The sequence below is a fragment of the Syngnathus acus genome, chromosome 5 (genome assembly GCF_901709675.1).
Source record: "Syngnathus acus chromosome 5, fSynAcu1.2, whole genome shotgun sequence".
Classification (NCBI taxonomy): Eukaryota; Metazoa; Chordata; class Actinopteri; order Syngnathiformes; family Syngnathidae; genus Syngnathus; species Syngnathus acus.
The window spans coordinates 4,192,317-4,214,386 of NC_051091.1; the positions used below are offsets into that span (position 1 = coordinate 4,192,317).

At 45.6% G+C, this 22,070-nt stretch overlaps 1 protein-coding gene and 1 long non-coding RNA gene across 2 annotated transcripts; both read left to right on the forward strand.

Annotated features, from left to right (window-relative positions):
* Nucleotides 1–1,805: 1,805 nt before the first annotated feature.
* LOC119122513 lies at nt 1,806–4,899 on the forward strand. The gene is made up of 3 exons (XR_005097903.1): nt 1,806–1,863; nt 2,505–3,754; nt 3,976–4,899. It is a non-coding gene; the product is annotated as an uncharacterized LOC119122513 (long non-coding RNA).
* Nucleotides 4,900–5,810: 911 nt separating this feature from the next.
* On the forward strand, nt 5,811–20,180 carry myh7ba (myosin, heavy chain 7B, cardiac muscle, beta a). Its single transcript, XM_037250798.1, is given in 46 exon segments — nt 5,811–7,019; nt 7,224–7,371; nt 8,171–8,274; nt 8,362–8,505; nt 8,590–8,746; nt 8,829–8,856; nt 9,048–9,144; nt 9,627–9,650; nt 9,745–9,837; nt 9,908–9,971; nt 10,422–10,427; nt 10,430–10,519; nt 10,599–10,702; nt 10,759–10,897; nt 10,973–11,091; nt 11,380–11,529; nt 11,614–11,784; nt 11,845–12,024; nt 12,114–12,246; nt 12,324–12,394; nt 12,700–12,787; nt 12,855–12,972; nt 13,356–13,479; nt 13,559–13,695; nt 14,746–15,001; nt 15,097–15,339; nt 15,501–15,677; nt 15,771–15,916; nt 15,991–16,081; nt 16,164–16,553; nt 16,624–16,750; nt 16,843–16,961; nt 17,029–17,225; nt 17,308–17,491; nt 17,564–17,729; nt 17,808–17,932; nt 18,113–18,228; nt 18,306–18,388; nt 18,391–18,497; nt 18,610–18,813; nt 18,894–19,019; nt 19,098–19,268; nt 19,348–19,452; nt 19,536–19,631; nt 19,786–19,920; nt 20,072–20,180. Coding segments are annotated over 45 exon segments (5,814 nt in total). The 5' UTR covers nt 5,811–7,019; nt 7,224–7,274; the 3' UTR covers nt 20,084–20,180.
* The last annotated feature ends 1,890 nt before the right edge of the window (nt 20,181–22,070 follow it).

Genomic DNA, 22,070 nt, shown 5'->3' on the forward strand with positions numbered 1-22,070 from the left:
AAGAAGCTAGCTAATCCATTTAGTCACAACTTTAAAAAAGTAACGAGGAAGGACGCTTTAAATCGACACTTCAAATTGAATTGAATCAAAGAGTTCCATTTTAATTTACATTTACATACGTATTGACATACTGTCTTCGATCAAAAGCGGTTCCACAACGTCTTGATTCTTCAACGTAATACTTTACTGCTACCTTTCACTGTTCTAGAGAACAATTTGTGATGCGTGTTGACATTACTGTTGCGGTACTTTTGCTTTGGCAAAGGGTCCTTCCATCACTGGAAGCAGGCACCTTGCAACAGCTGGTTTGAATTATCCGTCGGGTTGGGGGGTGGGGAGTCGGCGTAGGGGAGGTGTGGAGACTCTTGGCGCCAGGATCGGGCCAGCAGGTCAGGGAGGATGACGATTACCAAAATACTAGCAGGCAGCCATGGGCCGGCGGAGAGGGGGTGTTCCTGGCTCACATGGCTCTCAGCTACAGGATGGGCAGGCAGGCAGGCAGGCAAGTGGCCGAGCGAGCTTGGGGGCTTTTGTGACTGTGAGAGGGACGCTCCTACTTCCACTTCCTATGCGATAGCCCCTTCCTGTCATTGACAAACACAACTATTTCAATCGCTCTTTGTTCAAATCGGCAATATTCCTGTGGTTGGCACATATTGCGATTCGACAAATCTCATCTCTTTATGTATTGAGATCATCAAAGCAGCTCTTTGCTGCGGTTCACTCACTCATCAAAAAAACTCTGGATCGGACCACATGTGAGCGAGACCTTGTGAGGCTTCAGTATATTTGGAGCTAACAGTAGAAGGTGCTGTTTGCCGGCATGGAACATTGGTGGCGTGATGAGCGGTCTACAAGATGGCATACAGAAGGTGGAGTCATTGGGGAAGTTGAGAAACAACGTCCTAAAAGCATCATGACTTCAAGAGGCCACAAAAATACAGAGCTTCATCCCAAAAGGAGTCAAAACCCGCAATCCAAATGTAAAGAGGAAACCGCATGAAACCACATTCAAAATTGTATAACAATGCAGCAGTTGCTGTTATAGGATTTTATGACACAGTTAAGCATTTAAGACCACACCTAAAAAAAAAAAAAAAAAAAAAGCTTTGTCCGGTATTCCTCAATGTGCAACAAAGCGAGAGATGACATTGTGTCTATGTTAAATGATAGTTATCATAGGTTGTGTTGTAAAGCCGAAACAATCCAAAAGTACATCTGAGTTGTTTACCTAATTCTCACGACTCTTTCCGAGCCTCCAGCTGGCCAAAGTCATTGATGAGTAACTATGACTAAACTTCCTGCCATTCACGCTTACCTTCTCAGACTTCAAAGTTCAGGATTATTGACCAGAAAAAATGACACTTGTAACCAAACCAACTACGGTAACAAAGTGGATGGATCCCAATGACTACTCAATTTGGTATGAGGTTCAATGCTAAACTACACTTTTCAATAGTGGCAGTATTTTTAATTATCATATGTATTCTTCAGAGTGTATATCTTCAATACATAGAACATTGGAGTTCCAACTTCTCATTTCTTTGCTGCAGGCCCTTTAAGAATGTCTTCGCTGCTCAACTCCACCCCTTCAGAATGCAAACTGACCACAAAATATGAGTGTGGGACATTTCCCCCCCCTGATTTATGTTCCAAAGGAAGGGGAGACTAACGCGCCCCCTGCTACTCCATCGATGTACTACCACAGTGGTCTGATAGTCTTTTGGAGTTTACTGAACTCAATGGAGACTGCAAAGAAACTGACTATGTCGCCATCTGCTGGCTATAGTGTGACAATGACCAACAAATAAAGTCCGGAAGCACGTAGAATCCGAATGTTTGGTTTCATCGAAGCTTCAAATGGTGAGCTCAGGCAAGGTTGTCTTCTGTTCTATCATGAGTATTCCTGCGTAAATAGCAAGTGCAAGACTTGTGGTTAGCATGCCTGACCAACAATTTTCAGGTGTAGAGCTTGAACCCCTGTGGTTCCGTGTGCATGACAAGATGGAGATTTTGATTCACAAATATTTTTCTGGATGAAAATAGTTTCCGTCTCAGTCTTGTAAAGCGTTTTCCCACAAGAGTTATTGCTATAAAAATGGAGCTCAATAGCCTAAATTTCCATTTCACTTATTTTATACGACTTGCGTGTTCAGGTTTCGGTGGTAAAACTAACTCGGGCTAACTTTTCTAACTTCTTGCACAACTGCTGGACGCAGCGAAACAAAAAGTAAAAGTATAAAGTAAGTAAAAGTAAAAAAAATAATATCTATTTTATGAGCATCAGGACATTTCTAGTTGTGTGTAGTGACAAGCCACGTCAAAATCTCACTTGCAGGCAATACTTATACAGTAGGTGGCGCTATTGTTTAACAATACGTATGTTTTAAAAATCACATTTGATATGGAAATCACCATACGTTGCATTGTTAGACGAAAAGCAACAATTGTCACATTCAAATGTTTCATCTTTGTTTTGGCTCTTCCCACATGAACCTTTTCAGTGACCTGACTGCTTCTGTTCACACTCTCTCAAACTGCCAAGCAGTAGTCGACAACAGGCCGCTGACAAATTGATGTGGTGGGAGGTGACAGGAGCAGTCCAGTTGGGGTAAAGCAGCTGTCCAAGTGTGTGGCCCATTACCATGAAGCAGCAGGGGTGAATTCCAAGCTGAGTCTTCTGGGACGTCTCCGAGAGGAAAGCATCCCCCAGGACCGTCTTCACCTGCCAGGCTTCTCGCCCCGAGTCCCGCTCAGCATCCCGGGGCCAGACATAGCTTCAGCTTGTTGTCAGGCTGCCTCGGGGTACCCGGGGGAGAGCCAAGTGGGTATTAGGAATCTCGACCCAACACCCAATTTGAATGTGGAAAAAGACTCATTCATCGTACCTATCAAGAAAAAGATGGCACGGTTTGGTAGAGGTTATTGGTTTGACGCTGCCTTTGTTGGGTGGCGTTAATATTTTTTCTGCATGCTTGCAGCTTTGTCCCACATTCCAGAAACACTCTTGTTAAGTTAATTGAAGACTATAAATGGCCCATAGGGGCGAACCAATGTTGGTCTATTTGTACCCAGTGCGCCATATGCTCAAGGTTAAGTGCCAGCAAATGTATGAATGGATATGCAGGGTTGTTCTGTGCTGATAACCTTCTGTCATTGCACAGCACAATTCAATGACAATGCTGTTAAAAGTACTGATTTGTATTTAATTAATGTTATGTCCAAATTTTAATTTTTACCCTAATTTTTACTTGTGGGTCCCGCCCCCAAGGTGACTATCGTGTAACCGTCTGGCCCTCTGACAATTATAGTTGGTGACCCCTGCAGTTGGTATTTAAAATGTGCCTACCCAATTGTTGTTTTTAGAATTTGGCCAATTTTGTCTTAATAATCACTTTCAAATATTTGATTCAAATCCCAAATGACAAAAATGCAAAAACAATGAAGCATAATAATTATTTTGGCAGAGGCATTTTTTTCTTGCATCTGTTATACGTAGTAATACTCACAAGATGTCTTCATTAAGTGTTATTGAGGGAACGCCTTCAACTTTAATGCCACACTTGTTGCATTTGTTCACACTACAGACTGAAGCGCCGCTATTATTTAACTCCAAGTCCCAACACATGCGCCGCATGTCATTTCCTTCACTTTGTGTTTGAGCAGTTGCCAAGCATAGCAGGTGGCGCTATGCATGTGCACATGTGTACGAAGGACACATACAAGACCTTGACGCTGTTTGTCCAACCCGCACGTTAGTTTAATTCTGAGAGTGAAATTGTGAAAATGGCCGAAACTTATAGATTCATTTGTGGGACATCTTAAATGAGGAGGGGTCACTCACATAAACCGTTTCCCATAGGCACGGAACTCATTTGGTTAAAACAATCAAATTCAGAATGTGCATCAGGAAATTAATAATAGCGGTGACAGGTGCTTGAAGTCATGAACTCAAATTGTCCGCTTCTGTTTTAGGAGCTCCATCGTCTTTTGCTGGACACAAGATGGATACAATTCCCTCTCTCAGAGTGCACAAAGTCGAGCTGCAAACACATTTGAGTTGAAGTATGTGACTGTAAAAGTCTTGGTGATGTATTGACAGACTGACATCGACAGTATCTTCTTTTCAACATGAGGGAATCACACAGAGCGCCGCTCAGCCATCAATCCTAAGGCATAACATACGTGTCGTCTTGTTAACCCTTTCAGTTTGTTTTATTGGGCCGATGAGGCTGCGGGGCTTTCACCGGGATCCTGGAGTGCGTCAGATTGTCTGCGGGCCTATGTTTGGATAAGGCAGCATGTCCATTGTCTCTGATGACCCAGCTGGGCCGAGGTATGCCCGCATAGTCCTGAAATAGAAAGACAGCTGAGAGCTGCCACGCATAGTGAGGGCAGGACCGGCCGCGCTCGCCGGGCCTACGGACTCAGACGACAACGAGAGATGTGGCTATTGTCTGGAGCCACTGGCTAATAGCTACAAGACTGATTAGCTTTGTGGGTGGGGCTGGGCTATGCGACTGGATGTCATGAGGCCACAGTCAGTGTGGAAGAATAATTGGGGCTTTAGGGTGCGTTTGTGCCACGCGCCAGCCCGTCTCCAATGTGATGACCCGATGGCTGAGCCCACAGCGCTGCTGCAATGCATTCTGGTCGGGCGCAAGGCGTTTACAAAAATATCCACCGCCGACGAATGCTTTGATCCAAACGCCACCTCGCCGACCTTTTTATTGTATGAGCTGTTGTGATAGTTGCTTTATTTAGACGCAATGTTTAAAACAGGTTCGCAGCACAAGGTGAAATATGATAAATGGTGAAAGCGTGGCTCGCCGATGAAAAGCATGGTGCACAGAATTTTGGGACCGGTTGGAAATCCTGAGGATTTTGACAATTTAAAAAGAAAAAAAAAAAAGGTATTCAAACAATAATCAATTATCAATTTAAAAATCGATTAGTTGTCGATTAATCAATTAGCCAAAACGAGTATTCGAATCAATGCATGGAAAAAGAAGTTGAGAACAAATGGACTCGTGGCCTGGCTACACCATATTTTGATCACCATCAAATATATACAAGATATTTTGAAAGGCACCAGCAGTTGCTTTCAATTTTACATTTTGGTATTTCACTCAGTGATTAACGACGGCACCTGTGCAGAGGTCCAACACGAAGATCGGGTTGGGCTGCGTCAAGTACGATTAAGCGCTGATGAAAACGACGGCGGCCGTAATTCCCAATCTCTCTCCATCTCGCCGCCTAATCCCGCAGGCATTCGGCTCATGATGATCTAAAACAACTGTCAGCGACGCACAGAGCAAGTCTCCGCGCCCAAAATGTTGGCTCCTCGCTTGGACATCAGCGACAGGACAGCCGGGCTGATCCCACAATGGAGCTCCAAGATAACATTTTGGAGGAGAGGCCTTGACTTGAGGTTGTTTTATACAAGAAGGTAATTTAAACCTGCGCAAATGTCCAATCGTGAAAACAGGAGCATTGACGGCCCCGGCCACATGAGTGTAAATGATTTTGAGGAACACTGGGGATGTAAGAAGAGCTCTGACCCGAACAAGTCAGCTGTCGTGGAAGGTTGCGGTCTAGTGGTGCAGAGAGATGGGCTGGGTGAGGGCTGGCACGAGCACTGTAAACACTCCACAATGTGGTTTTTTGTATGTGTGTGTGTGTGTGTGTGTGTATATGTATGTGTGTATGTATGTATGTATGTGTGTGTGGATATATATATATATATATAATATATAATATATATATATATATATATATATGTTTGTATATTTGTGTGTATGTGTTTACAGACTTATTTAAAGCCAGTAGCTCGGGGGACTTTGGGATTCATCTCCTCCTTGTGTGTTATCAGCATGGCAGCATTTCAAACGCAGCAGCGAGTGACATAGTACAAAAAGCAGCCCGGGCCACTCTGAAGAGGCTCGCCTCCCAGAATAGCTCTAGCCAGGCCAGCTCTATCTCACTGATGCCCGACAAGGTTTGAGCCATCGCACCAACACCTTGTAGTCTGCCGCCGCAACAGATAACGCCATCCGCAAAGATGGCCGCCACTGGCTTCCGAGGCCCACTTCACTTGGATAATGGCTCGTCAATGTTTGGTTTCGCCGCATATGATTTTTATCGAGGTGCTTTTGCAAGTATTAGGCCGCAGTGGCCAGTCGATGTCCCGCCGAGGAATTCCGGACTCTGGCTTTGTCTATTCTGAGAACCCGCGCTCCTGTGAACCGCCCCCACCATATTATGCTCTAACCCTTCAACTTGCTTTCAAGGTCAGATTAGGCAGAGCTAGGGTGCGCTTGTGATAAAATGACCCCATAAACCAGAAGACGTCAAGCGAGGGCCAAACATCAAAGTTTGAGGAAAGTCACATTGTCAATTTGTTGCACCACACCATCATTCTCTCTATTAATAAAAAGCTGCGTATTTATAGTAACTTGTTTAATGCCCCACGGCTCCCAAAATAATCCTATAAAGTTGCATCCTCGCAAGGGCCAAAATACAATAGCAAACATCCCAAGCAACTTAAACAATCCAAGAGCGTTTTGAATGCTGATTGCTTTGAACTGATGAAAATACAAGCACTCATTTGTTCTTGCTATTTTGCCACAGGCCTTCATTTCTTTGTTTTAAAGGTACATGGAGGCAAGTCTCGCTCAGCCTGGCAACGACGCAGCCTCAAACACTAAACTTGCGTCAAACGTTAAAAATGAAGTATTCTCGTCTGTGGCTACGGCGTGTGGAGTGCACGAAATAAGTCAGTGACCAAAATAGCCCGCTTGGGTTTAGCGCAATGACAAAAACGTTGCTTTCCTTTTGTGTCAATTGAGACTGGCGCTCAGCACCAATGGGCGCTGGAGGAGGCGGCATAAACTAATGAGGGACAAATGTCCACTGCCCGTGACCTTGACGACACGCTATAAAGTGGGCCGCTCACTTCTCACCCTGCTGTTATTTCCTCGTGTGCGTCTCTGCAAGTCACCGGACAGCTCTTTGCCTAGGTGGGTTGCATCTTTTTTTTTTTTTTTTACACACGCCTCTTTAATGCACCCGTCAATTTTTCATCACCTTAATTCCCTGCATCTTCATTAAACAGTTTAGGACGCAGTTGTGTTTTCGTGTCTTTAGTTTTACGCAGCTGTGTTTTCTTTCTTGCTAATCCTCTAAAAAGATTAATAATATGATTTGTTGTATTTTGCTCCAAGGAAACACACGTCGTCTGCCTGACTTGGCCTGGCTGTTGGGAAGGTCGAACCATGTCCCGTTTTGACATGAGAGAGTTCGGGGAAGCGGCGCCCTTTTTACGCAAGTCGGAGTTGGAGCAACTCACGTCGCAAACGATCGCTTTTGACGGTAGGCTTCCTCCCGCAATGTGAAACCGCAAACAAATGCGACTGTGAGCCACTTTTAGCTTTTATATATATATTTGTGTATAGATAGATATTTGAGTGTGTGTATATATATATATTTGTATATATGTGTACACATATACACAACTACGATAGTGTCAGAAAAAAGATAAACATGAACAATACACAATATATCTACAAAAAAATTGTTTGTTTGTTGTTGTTTTTTAATTACTAGTGGACCAAAGACAAATTAAATCTTACAATTGCATATTCATTTTTACACATGAGAAAATAAAAATGCTTAGCTGTCACATCGTAGTAACAAAGAGATAATATATATAAAATATAATCTAATGATATGATACAATTTAAAATCTAAATTCAATAGCGCTATCTAAGATTAAGGAGGAGTTAGAATTGAATTATCACATGTATATCCGGTATTAGAATACCTTTACCCTTCAGTTGTCACAGTGTATTAAGGCGCTATATTTTAGTAGCCTGTGAACAATACAACTTGTATTTTTTTTTTAACCTAAATCGGTCATTTTAATTACAAAAACATTCAAATGTAAATCAATGACATTTATGGGAAAAAACAAATGTCAAAACATATAAAACAAATTGTTTGGATTTATATTTTTAATATGGGGTTGAAAAAGGTAACTCTTTCTTTGTTGTGAAATGTATCAAAGCCAAATTTCCCAAATCAAAACTTCAAACATTTAGTTGAATTGCTCATCTTAAAAAGTTGTCCTTTTTTAAATTAAATAAATGAACGTGGTCTTGGCGCTCTCCAGGTAAGAAGCGAGCATGGGTCCCCGATGAGAAAGAGGCGTACGTTGAGATTGAGATCAAGGAGCTCAGTGGGGACAAAGTCATTTGTCAGACCAAAAATGGAAAGGTGAGCTGCAAACATGCAAAATTTCATCTTTGTTACCAAGGGGCATCTCTCCATCTGCCTCGAAATGTCCCCTTGTCTCCTGCACAGACTCTGACTGTGAAGGACAGCGACATCCAGCAGATGAACCCTCCCAAGTACGACATGATAGAAGACATGGCCATGTTGACGCATCTCAACGAAGCCTCGGTCCTCTACAACATGCGCAGACGCTACTCGGCTTGGATGATCTACGTGAGTGTAGCTGACCTCCGCTGGGACCTTGCCTGACCTTTTGTTAGCTTGGTTAGTCGTTAATCATGCGTGTGTCACCTTTAGACCTACTCGGGCCTCTTCTGCGTCACGGTGAACCCGTACAAATGGCTGCCGGTCTACACGCCACCTGTGGTCGCCGCCTACAAGGGCAAACGGCGCTCGGAGGCGCCCCCGCACATCTACTCCATCGCGGACAATGCCTACAATGACATGCTGCGCAGTAAGAGTCTCACCAGCACGCAAAACTTGACATACAAGATGGTACACAAAAGTTAACGTGGCGAGTATTCTCGTTCTTTCAGATCGGGAAAACCAGTCCATGTTGATCACGTAAGTCCTTTCTTCCTTCATTCACTCGGACAAACAAATCACATAAGTGTCATAGATTTGGCAAGCATTTTTGAAAGAGATAAGTGTCCACAAACGTTTTTCCTTTAAGGATTTTTCACTTTTTCTTGTAACAATGGGTGTGTTTTTATTTTGCTTCACTTTTCTTCACCTGTTATTTTTCACACTCCTAGCGGAGAATCCGGTGCTGGCAAAACTGTCAACACGAAACGTGTCATTCAGTATTTTGCCATTGTGGCAGCTCTTGGGGATACCTCTGCTAAGAAAGCAGTAAGGCAAACGTGGAAACCCGACTTTTTTCCTCTCCTCCCTTTTTCAATCCTTTTTGTTTTGGTTTTTGGGCTGACTTTTATTTTCCTCTTCCTTTTTTTTTTTTTTTTTTCCATAGCAGGAATCCTTTATTGTATTGCCATACATTTTCATTCCCCAGAAGTGCATCATCATGTTTTCACCCTCGTGTGCTTTGCAGCCCCTTTGCGATCCTCTCTTATTGTATTTTGAATCATTTTTCTTTCCCTCTCATTTTTGTTTTGATCCAAATATTTTCTTGGATTTTGATTTTTCTGTTGACTGATTTCCCCCCCCCCCACACTTCATCATATAAAACGTGGAGGTGCTGTTTTTTTTTTTTTATTTGACATTTGCTTTTAACCACCAGCTTCATGTTGTTCCCTGTTGTGAAAGTCTCATGAAGTCATCGTTGACACGATGACACTCTCACACTTTTTGTTGTTGACTTTTTCCACTTGCAGCAAGGTCCTGCCACTAAGACAGGGGTGAGTGACAGCAGCACCGAGTCTCATTATAAACAAATCAGTCCGTGCTGCATCACGGTGTCTGATTTACTGCAATTGGACCTCTCCCTCTCAGGGCACTCTGGAGGATCAGATCATCGAAGCCAACCCTGCCATGGAGGCGTTTGGGAATGCCAAAACATTGAGGAATGACAACTCATCCCGTTTTGTGAGTATTTGAGAAATGCCCTGGCTCCAAGCCGAGCCATTTGAAAGACGCAGCTCCTTTTTCCCCACAGGGAAAGTTCATCAGGATCCACTTTGGGCCCACTGGCAAACTGGCTTCTTCTGACATTGATATATGTGAGTTGGCCGGCTCACCTTAAGCAGGTTGTGCTATGTTTATCATTTCCATTTGTTTGTTTGCATACCGCGAGGCATGGCCGATGACTGCTTTGATGGAGACAAGAGTAAACAAGCCGCTCCCTTTAATTAATTGCCTCCAATTACCGCTAACACCCTCCTCAGTGAGCAGAGAGGGGAGGGGTGTGCAGTTACCTCGAAAGAGGTGCAAGACGAAAGCGACACTGTGCGAACTCGGATGTCTTTTTGTTCTGACGTGTTGATTGTCCCAAAAAAGTTCCTTCTGGTCCAGGAGTCCAAAATGTCTAATTCATTACCCCCATTTTAGTTGACAGTGTGACTTGAATTTTCAACAGTCTGGTCCCCAAACATTTACACAGCAACTCAATAGCAGGGATCTGTTATTCTACTATCTCATTTCATCTCTCTCTCTCTCTCTTTGCTCCTCAGATCTTCTGGAAAATCCAGAGTGATTTTCCAGCAGCCGGGTGAAAGGAGCTACCACATTTACTACCAGATCATGTCGCAGAAGAAACCAGAACTATTAGGTATAACTTCATTGTTATCTTTAGATGTTTCATTTCTTTGTCAAGACATGATTTGTGATTCTCAACTCTTTTGTCGCAGACATGCTGCTGGTGTCCTCCAACCCGTACGACTATCACTTCTGCTCGCAGGGGGTGACCACTGTGGAGAACTTGGATGACGGGCAGGAGCTGATGGGCACCGATGTAAGAGATTATATCATGTTGTTGGGCTTCGTCAAATAACCGAATGACCTCCGCAGCACGCCATGGACATCCTGGGCTTCTTGTCGGAAGAGAAGTATGGCTGCTATAAAATAGTGGGCGCTATCATGCACTTCGGCAACATGAAGTTCAAGCAAAAGCAGCGAGAGGAGCAGGCAGAGGCGGACGGCACTGAAAGTAAAATCTCACAAATGTGACCAAAAAAAGCATGAAAACAAGTGTGTAATTGTTTTTTTTGTTTTTTATGGCAAGGTGCCGACAAGGCCTCGTACCTGATGGGGATCAGATCATCTGACCTCATTAAAGGCCTCCTCCACCCAAGGGTGAAAGTGGGCAATGAATATGTGGTCAAGGGACAAAATGTTGAGCAGGTAAGGCCACGCACCGCAGCAGATGTGCTTTGGACTCAAAACCGGACTTAGAATTATAGTTTGGGATTTTTCCACTCCAATTTTGCCAGGACTTTTCATTTTTAATTTGAATTATTTTTTTAGAGTCGATGTTTGTTTGTTTTTCAAAAATACTCCATGGTAGTTTAGTTTTTATTAGTTTTAGTATCAGTTTAACGGGCAACTCTGCAGCCACTCGATTCAGATATGTAAGAAACTCGAGCTGTAAATGACAGCTGCGTGTCCGATATTTGTCCATGTGTTGTGCAGGTTAACTATGCCGTAGGCGCTTTGGCCAAAGCGACATACGACCGCATGTTCAAATGGCTGGTGGGCCGGATAAACCGGACCCTCTACACCTCACTGCCCCGCCAGTTCTTCATTGGGGTGCTGGACATCGCTGGCTTTGAGATCTTTGACGTAAGTTGACTCTGGGAAAATCCTTTTTCTCTGATGTGTGATCAGTCCACCGAATAAATGTTTTGTTTTTAATGTTCATCGCAGCTCAACAGCTTCGAGCAGCTATGCATCAACTTCACCAATGAGAAACTGCAACAGTTTTTCAACCACCACATGTTCATCCTTGAGCAAGAGGAGTACAAGCGGGAGGGCATCGAATGGACCTTCATCGACTTCGGCCTGGACCTTCAAGCGTGTATCGATCTCATCGAGAAGGTAGAAAAGACATCTTCGTGTCAAACGAGTCCGCTTTTTTGAACTGTTGTTGTCCCGCAGCCTCTCGGCATCATGTCCATCCTTGAAGAGGAGTGCATGTTCCCCAAAGCCACAGACATCAGCTTTAAAGCCAAGTTGTTTGATAACCACATTGGCAAGTCTCCAAATTTCCAAAAGCCACGTCCGGACAAGAAGCGCAAGTATGAAGCCCACTTTGAGCTCGTGCACTACGCAGGGGTCGTAAGTGCCTCCTCCTCACTCACCGTTTTATTCTTCTCATTAAATCACTGTGCGTACTTAAACATTTGCAAATGTGATGCGTTTCACAGGTGCCGTATAACATCTTTGGCTGGCTGGACAAAAACAAAGACCCACTGAATGAGACAATGGTGATCGTTTTCCAGATGTCCGCAAACAAGCTGCTAGCTTCTCTGTACGAGAACTACGTCAGCTCAGACTCAGGTAGGACATCAGATGACTTCAAATAACGCCCCCAGGCGAGCAAAGTCGTCAGTGGACTAACGTTTGGTGGATTGCAGATGTGAGAACCGGGACCAAAGAGAAGAGGAAGAAGGGAGCCTCATTCCAGACGGTGTCTCAGCTGCACAAGGTGAGCTGTCCCATCGTTACAAAATATTTCCGGTATGGGCATCAGAGGAACTCCGGGATGGAGGCAGTTAAGACTTGCAGTGATGTTTAGGGCAATGATCACATGAACATCACTTTAAGTCTGTGCTGGCTCCTCCTTCATTTCATCGCTGACCAAGTGCTGCAGGTGCTAGGTGGGATAACATTGGCTTTTTGTTTTTCTGCTTTTGAAAATATAATGTGTGTGTGTGTGTGTGTATAAACTGCCAGATAATTTCATGTAGTTATTGAAGGCAATTTGCAATGCTGTTTTTTCTTTCTTTCTAGGAAAATCTGAACAAGCTGATGACAAATCTGCGCAGCACGCAGCCTCACTTTGTGCGCTGCATCATCCCCAATGAGACCAAGACTCCCGGTAAATAACGCTCGGCTCAACTATTCAATCCATGTGGGTCGGGCTCACATTTTTGGATCCTGTGCAGGCATCATGGACCCGTTCCAGGTGCTGCACCAGCTTCGCTGCAACGGGGTGCTGGAGGGCATCAGGATCTGCAGAAAGGGCTTTCCCAATCGCCTTCTCTATGGAGAGTTCAAACAGCGGTATGTCCAAGCAGGCACATATGGACAAATAAGCATATACACATCATGAATCAACAATTTCATCTTCCAGTTATAAAAGTAACTGAAGTTATCCTTTGTTGCTTAATATAATATTTGAGCTAATTTTCTTTTGGTTTTGCCATTAGTCCATACAGAAGAAGGAAGGTCAAACAATCGTTTGAGAATTGTTTACTTTATTATGTAAGGATTTCCTTTTTCTTTTATTTTATTTTTTTTAAATCTCTCACTCAACAAATATTCCGTCTGTTAAAAGAAAACTACAACTAATAAAAAACAAATTTTTCAAAAACTAACAACCTTGAACATACACAGGGGCGTTTCTGGATCATGTGATGTCATTCTTTTTTGTTGTATTCCTACAGCTACCGTATCCTAAACCCACAAGCCATCCCAGATGACAAGTTTGTAGACAGCAAGAAAGGTTCAGAGAATTTGCTAGCCTCCTTGGACATCGACCATAACCAATATCGATTTGGCCACACAAAGGTAGATTGCACCTCCTTGAATGGTGTGACGTCATCAAGTTGTTTACTTTTTCCATTTATAATTATTCTCTGGTCTACAGGTCTTCTTCAAGGCCGGCCTGCTCGGCTATCTGGAGGAAGTGAGGGATGAGCGTTTGGCCAAGATTCTGACGCTGCTGCAGGCGGTTGCTCGAGGCAGGCTCATGAGGATGTATTTGGGGCTTATGAATCAAAAGAGGTAAAAAAGAAGCAGCATCCTGCAAATGGCTGATTGAGCAATCACAGATAGGTTCAATGGCAACTTGAACAACTTTGTGTTCACTCCCTTGTACAACGCCATGTCTGAGGCGTGTGCTGAGCCTTTTATGGTTGCCAGGCACACGCGTGTGTGGCCCTTCTGTTCATAGCGGCCTACACGGGCACCCTCAGGTCTGCGGCCATTCTCTCCATTAGCTGTGAGTGAAGCAAACAATGCTGACGGTGCCCTCTGAGCCACATGGCGACATGTGTCAAGTGGCAGCTGCTCAGGGCCTCCCTAAAAATACAACCCTTCTTGGATGCCCGATGGCCCCTGGCCCCTTTTGTCCACGGCGCCTGAGCTTCCAAGCGAAGGCATTGATGGGATGCGTGGCGGGTGACAGAGGATTAAAGCCTGCCGCCGGGCGGAAGGTTTCGGTTGCTAAAAAAACACAGACGCTCACCTTTGAGGGGCACCCAATGTGGAGTTATGGTAAAAATGCAATCAGCCCCCCACCCGGGAGCACGCGCACACCCACTAAAATTCACCCTCTAAACACTGAGGGGCCAGTCCTTGAGCTGTGGGTTGTGGCGCCATATTTAGGCCTGTGAGAAGCCATCCTGCAGAGACTAAATCAATCCACTAACCCACTTGGGTCGCTCATGAAACATCAAAAGCGGCGTCCCGGCGTATCGGTTCGCACCGTCGCATCCCTGCGTGTGCGATTAGAGCGCCTAAGCATCAAGGGCAAGTCACTAAATAAAGAAATGAGTACACAACTCTAGAATTACACTTTTGAATCTTCTTCCATAAGATCGACATCACTGGTGACATTTCAGTGCTATATGGATAGTCGCAAAGTACAATTTTTCTTTTATTGACGATCAATTTTAAATCTCCAATATGTTCCCAATACAGCTTTTAATAGTGTGGACCGTGTATTTTTAGTTATTGATAAACTTCACTATTAATAATAAACATCCACCTTATACAATGGGCTTTTTACGTACTAACAACACCAATTCTATTTTGTCTTTTTTGTGTCGGTAGGGAGGCCCTGATGATTATCCAGTGGAACATTCGGGCTTTCAACACAGTGAAGCACTGGCCTTGGATGAAGCTCTTCTTCAAGATCAAGCCCCTCCTGAAGAGTGCCGCCACAGAGAAGGAGCTGGCCAATCTGAAGGTGGAGATGGTGCAGCTCAAGGAGGCCTTGGACAAATCCGACTTCAAGCGCAAAGATCTGGAGGAGCGGCAGGTCAGCCTGATCCAAGAGAAGAACGACCTCTCCCTACAGCTGCAGGCAGTACGTGTTGATTCCTAACCTATTCACACATTCTGCTTTTAGAGCGGTAATGTCATGGAGCGCATGCTTCTTTTTCTCCTCGGTCTGACCAACAGGAGCAAGACAATCTCTCAGATGCCGAGGACCGCTGCGACCTGCTCATCAAAACAAAGATCCAGCTGGAAGCCAAAGTCAAAGAACTCCTGGAGAGGCTGGAGGATGAGGAGGAGACCAACTCTAATCTGCTGGCCAAGAAGCGAAAGCTGGAGGACGAGTGCGGCGAGCTGAAGAAAGACATCGACGACCTGGAGCTGACCCTGGCCAAAGTGGAGAAGGAGAAACACGCCCTTGAGAACAAGGTGACACTTCAAGTGAACTGGCTGCTAACAGGGCACAGGAAAGATCCGTCCATCTATATTGTTCCTATGCCAATTGTCGTCGTTAGCAACAGGGGGCGGAAAATCATATGGTGGCTTTAGTTTCACCCCAAAACTATGCCCTTCTGGTGTTTCTATTCCAGGTGAAGAACCTTGTTGAGGAAATGTCCGTTTTAGATGAAACCATATTGAAGCTGACCAAGGAGAAGAAGGCTCTCCAAGAGGCCCACCAGCAGACTCTGGATGACCTACAGGCGGAAGAGGACAAGGTCAACACTCTGACCAAAGCTAAATCCAAGCTGGAGCAACAAGTCGATGATGTAAGTCACATGTGCAACACTGGCTAATTGAAGCTATCATGTATTGCAAGAGTCTCGAGTCTGGATAAGTTTAGCAATCCTTGTGTAAACTAGCTGGAGGGCTCCCTGGAACAAGAGAAGAAGCTGCGTCTGGATATGGAACGGAACAAACGCAAACTGGAAGGAGATCTGAAACTTTCTTTGGAATCTGTTATGGATCTTGAGAATGACAAGCAGCAGATGGAAGAGCGGCTCAAAAAGTAAGGCTGATTGAAATATTCACAAAAACACCTCCAACGTATTGCGTTTTACAACGATGGTCATTGTCTACCAGGAAAGATTTTGAAATGAATGAGATGAGCTCAAAATTATCAGATGAGCAGTTGTTGGTCATCCAGCTCCAGAAGAAAATCAAGGAGTTGCTGGTAAGCAATGACTTCTCACGGAGCAATGCAGATCTTTGTTGTCAGGTAAAAAAAAGCCAAAAAACAACCCCATGTGGTCCAGGCTCGCTTGGAGGAGCTGGAGGAGGAGCTGGAGGCCGACCGAGCTTGCAGGGCCAAAGTGGAGAAGCAGCGTGGCGACGTGGCTCGCGAGCTGGAGGAGCTGAGCGAGCGCCTGGAGGAGGCCGGCGGGGCCACGTCGGTCCAGATCGAGATCAACAAAAAGAGAGAAGCTGACTTCCTCAAGCTGCGGCGGGACCTGGAGGAAGCCCTGCTGCACCACGAGGGCACCACATCCTCCTTGAGGAAGAAGCAAGCCGACACGGTGGCTGAGCTGAGCGAGCAGATCGACAGCTTGCAGCGAGTCAAGCAGAAGTTGGAGAAAGAAAGGAGCGAGGCCAAGATGGAGGCCGACGACTTGGCGTCCACTGTGGAGCAGCTCTCCAAAGGCAAAGTGGGTAGAAACCGAGCGAACGGACTACCACATTCAGATAGGAATGCTAATGGCGGTCTTTGACCCGCAGGCTACTGCGGAGAAGACGTGTCGTCTGTTTGAAGACCAACTGAGCGAGGCCAAAGCCAAATTGGAGGAGCTTCAGAGGCAGCTCAATGACACCACCTCTCTCAAGGCCCGTGCTCAGGCTGAGAGCGGTAAGAAACATTCCCGCTGCAGCTCAACAATTTCAAGTCCGTCCATTTCAAAGACCCTTTCGTAACTCTTGTACCTGGACCTACCTACACAGCCGAGCTGGGCAGGAAGCTGGAGGAGCGTGATTCCACAGTCTCCCAACTTCAACGTGCAAAGGCCACCTTTGGTCAAAATGTTGAGGATCTCAAGAAGCAGCTGGAGGAGGAGACTAAGGTCCGTTACTGTTCACTACGGTGTTTGTTTACTGCTTCCACCGTGACATCGGGATCTCTCTCTGCAGGCTAAGAACGCCTTGGCGCATGCCCTTCAGTCATCTCGCCACGACTGCGATCTCCTAAGAGAGCAATACGACGAGGACCAGGAGGCCAAGGCTGAGATGCAGAGAGCATTGTCCAAGGCCAATGCTGAGGTGGCACAGTGGAGGACAAAGTATGAAACTGACGCCATTCAGAGGACGGAAGAACTGGAGGAAGCCAAGTCAGTGTCAAACTAAGAACTTTTGAAAAGATGTACGTACGCATGACTTTGCCAATGAAATCATTGACTTGTCTGCTATCAGGAAGAAGCTAGTAACACGTCTGCAGGAGGCTGAGGAGTCGATAGAGACCGCCAATGCCAAGTGCTCCTCTCTGGAAAAGACCAAGCATCGACTCCAGACAGAGATTGAAGACCTGGTGATCGACTTGGAGCGTTCCAACGCTGCAGCTGCCGCCCTGGACAAGAAGCAAAGACATTTTGACAAGGTAAGTGACCCGACAGATCGACAATTCACGCCGCTCCACTTGGATTAAAATGTCACCTCGTTTCTTGACCAGGTGCTGGCTGAGTGGAAACAGAAGTATGAGGAGTGCCAGACTGAGCTGGAAAGTTCTCAGAAGGAGTCCCGTAGCCTAAGCACAGAGCTCTTCAAACTTAAGAACTCCTACGAGGAGACCTTGGACCATCTGGAGACCATCAAGCGAGAGAACAAGAACCTGCAGGGTAAGCGGGCCACGCGGCAGTAACGCTCGTCTTATTCGTACGCATCTGGAAGGTCACACTTTCTTTTCTGCCATCTAGAGGAGATTTCTGACCTGACCGATCAAATCAGCCAGGGAACGAAGACCATCCAAGAGCTGGAGAAGATCAAGAAGGGTCTGGACATGGAGAAAAGTGAGATTCAAGCTGCACTGGAAGAAGCGGAGGTACATCATGATATTGATGATGGAGAAATGGAGTTGGGGTATTAAATGAATAAAAATTGCATTTAAAAAAAATGGCAAATTGGACACTTTGAATGGATTAGAAAAACGTGCATTGGAATGTTGGGAAAAATTCACGTAGACAGACGCTGGTGTCTAATTGGATGTGTGTTTGTGTCTCAGGGCGCGCTTGAGCACGAAGAAAGCAAAACCTTGAGGATCCAGCTGGAGCTGAACCAGATGAAGGCTGACGTTGACAGGAAGTTGGCCGAAAAGGATGAAGAACTCGACAATCTTCGGTAAGTTCTACTTATGGTGGTCAGTTTGAGAACTACTTTTGCCGTGATGTCACCCGTACTTCCTTGTTCCTTCTCAGCCGTAACCACCAGAGAGCACTGGAGTCCATTCAGGCCACCTTGGATGCTGAGGCCAGGGCTCGCAGCGAGGCGGTGCGCCTGAGGAAAAGATGGAAGGAGACCTGAATGAGATGGAGGTGCAGCTGAACCACGCCAACAGGCAGGCCGCTGAGTCCCAGAAACTCTTGAGAACCGTGCAGGTTCAGCTTAAGGTAACAACTGACACCAAAGTCAAGAGACAAACAACTGTGACTGACATGCATTTAATTGAGAAGACAATCAAGTTGTAGACCAATACAGAGGCTGATCTTCAACTTCTGTCAGGACGTCCAAGTAGAGCTGGATGACACCGTTCACAAGAACGAGGAGTTGAAGGAGCAGGTGGCCATGACGGAGCGGCGCAACAACTTGCTGGCTGCCGAGGTGGAGGAGCTCAGGGTTCTACTGGAGCAGAACGACCGGGCCCGCAAGCTGGCCGAGAATGAGTTGCTCGAAGCCAGTGAGAGGGTCAACCTGCTGCACTCGCAGGTGACAAACTGTTAGGCATGACCGCCGTATTGCAGAAACACTTTTGCTTTTTGACACGAAGGCTTCTTGTTTTGCTCCAGAACACAGGGCTGATCAACCAAAAGAAGAAGCTGGAGAGTGATCTCTCAATGCTGTCAGGCGAGGTGGAGGATGCCGTGCAGGAATGTCGCAATGCAGAGGAAAAGGCCAAGAAGGCCATCACCGATGTGAGCCACGCCACGCCACACCCCGCACCCTGTACAAAGATGGACGTCGAGCTGCTTTAACTGTGTGTGGATTTGTAGGCAGCCATGATGGCGGAGGAGCTGAAGAAGGAGCAAGACACCAGCGCTCATCTGGAGAGGATGAAGAAGAACATGGATCAGACCATCAAGGACCTCCAGATGCGTCTGGATGAGGCTGAGCAGATCGCCCTCAAGGGCGGCAAGAAGCAGGTCCAGAAGCTGGAGGCTAGGGTGAGAGCTCTCATTGTTTTTCCCAATGAAGGCCATCTCCCAAAGTCGGCGAGGCTAAGTGTCCTTCTTTGTCAATCAGGTGAGAGACCTTGAAAGTGAACTAGACTTAGAGCAAAAGAAGAACCAAGATCAACAGAAGACAGTGCGCAAATACGAGAGAAGAGTCAAAGAGCTTTGCTATCAGGTAAACGTCAGTGCTGGCAGCATGAAACTTTGCAGTCCAAATACAGTACGTAATCTCAAGTCTCCAAATGTCTTTGGGGGAAGGCTGAGGAGGACAAGAAGAGTCTCATCCGCCTGCAAGACCTCATTGACAAACTGCAGATGAAAGTGAAGAGTTACAAGAGAGTGGCTGAGGAAGCGGTGAGTTGATGAGGAAGCACATTCACACAATGAAAAACATTTCAAAGTAATTGAAAGTTTAAACCACTGAGGTAGGCTCCTTTTTCTCATTACAGACAAGTCCAATGTTCCAAACGTGTTCTCAAATGTTCCTCCTGTGTTTTTCCGTGTTCAGGACGAGCAGGCCAACACCAACTTGTCCAAGTACAGGAAGCTGCAGCACGAGCTGGACGATGCGGAGGAGAGGGCCGACATCGCTGAAACTCAAGTCAACAAGCTGCGCGTCCGCACACGCGACCAAGGTGGAAAGGTTGGTAGAGCTTGTCAGTTCGGTTTCCAACATGCTGCTGAAGGACAAATCTCTTCAACAAAGCTAAAGCTGCATGTCATAATTTTTTTGTAAAAAAATGTAATGATGTATAACATACGTCGGTACAATAAAACCAACTTTTGTGTTTTAGCTTCCCGAGTGACGATGAGGCCACGTGAACGTCTCACGGACAAGCAGCTGCAACAGCTCAAATGAACCGTGTACAGTACTGGCAGACAAATAAACATGTTAAAAACTTGTGTCAGTATTCATATGTACACGAACAAACAAATGGAAAATGAAGATCAAAACAAACATTGAAAGTTTAGTTACACAAATCAAACAGAAATGATTGCTCATCATTGGGATGAAAGTTCTCAACAAAAGAATTCAAGCTTTGTGCTTGAAGTGCACCCTAATAAAGTGGCCTGTTATTTGGTACACTTGAAAATGGCGGTGTACCTAATGGAATGTCCGTGTGATTCCCTCGTTAAGTGCACCTGCGTGAAAAGTTTTAGCTCCTGCGGAACGTGAAAGTGACCAAAAACTTTTCACGCAGGTGCGCTTAACGAGGGTCACTCGGAAAACATGTTGGAACGCGGCCCCGAGGACTAGAGCTTGACACCTGTGACCTTTGACCGTGATATTTCCCTAATAAAGTGGCCTGTTTTTAGGTACACTTGAAAATGGCGGTGTACCTAATGGAGTGTCCGTATGATTCCCTCGTTAAGTGCACCTGCGTGAAAAGTTTTAGCTCCTGTGGAACGTGAAAGAAGCTAAAACTTTTCACGCAGGTGCGCTTAACGAGGGTCACTTGGAAAACATGTTGGAACGCGGCCCCGAGGACTAGAGCTTGCCACCTGTGACCTTTGACCATGATATTTCCCTAATAAAGTGGCCTGTTTTTAGGTACACTTGAAAATGGCGGTGTACCTAATGGAGTGTCCGTATGATTCCCTCGTTAAGTGCACCTGCGTGAAAAGTTTTAGCTCCTGTGGAACGTGAAAGAAGCTAAAACTTTTCACGCAGGTGCGCTTAACGAGGGTCACTTGGAAAACATGTTGGAACGCGGCCCCGAGGACTAGAGCTTGACACCAGTGACCTTTGACCATGATATTTCCCTAATAAAGTGGCCTGTTTTTAGGTACACTTGAAAATGGCGGTGTACCTAATGGAGTGTCCGTATGATTCCCTCGTTAAGTGCACCTGCGTGAAAAGTTTTAGCTCCTGTGGAACGTGAAAGAAGCTAAAACTTTTCACGCAGGTGCGCTTAACGAGGGTCACTTGGAAAACATGTTGGAACGCGGCCCCGAGGACTAGAGCTTGACACCTGTGACCTTTGATCATGATATTTCCCCAATAAAGTGGCCTGTTTTTAGGTACACTTGAAAATGGCGGTGTACCTAATGGAGTGTCCGTATGATTCCCTCGTTAAGTGCACCTGCGTGAAAACTTTTAGCTCCTGTGGAACGTGAAAGAAGCTAAAACTTTTCACGCAGGTGCGCTTAACGAGGGTCACTTGGAAAACATGTTGGAACGCGGCCCCGAGAACTAGAGCTTGACACCTGTGACCTTTGATCATGATATTTCCCCAATAAAGTGGCCTGTTTTTAGGTACACTTGAAAATGGCGGTGTACCTAATGGAGTGTCCGTATGATTCCCTCGTTAAGTGCACCTGCGTGAAAAGTTTTAGCTCCTGTGGAACGTGAAAGAAGCTAAAACTTTTCACGCAGGTGCGCTTAACGAGGGTCACTTGGAAAACATGTTGGAACGCGGCCCCGAGGACTAGAGCTTGACACCTGTGACCTTTGACCATGATATTTCCCTAATAAAGTGGCCTGTTTTTAGGTACACTTGAAAATGGCGCTGTACCTAATGGAGTGTCCGTATGATTCCCTCGTTAAGTGCACCTGCGTGAAAACTTTTAGCTCCTGCGGAACGTGAAAGGAGCTAAAACTTTTCACGCAGGTGCGCTTAACGAGGGTCACTTGGAAAACATGTTGGAACGCGGCCCCGAGGACTAGAGCTTGACACCAGTGACCTTTGACCATGATATTTCCCTAATAAAGTGGCCTGTTATTAGGTACACTTGAAAATGGCGGTGTACCTAATGGAGTGTCCGTGTGATTCCCTTAAGTGGATAACTTGG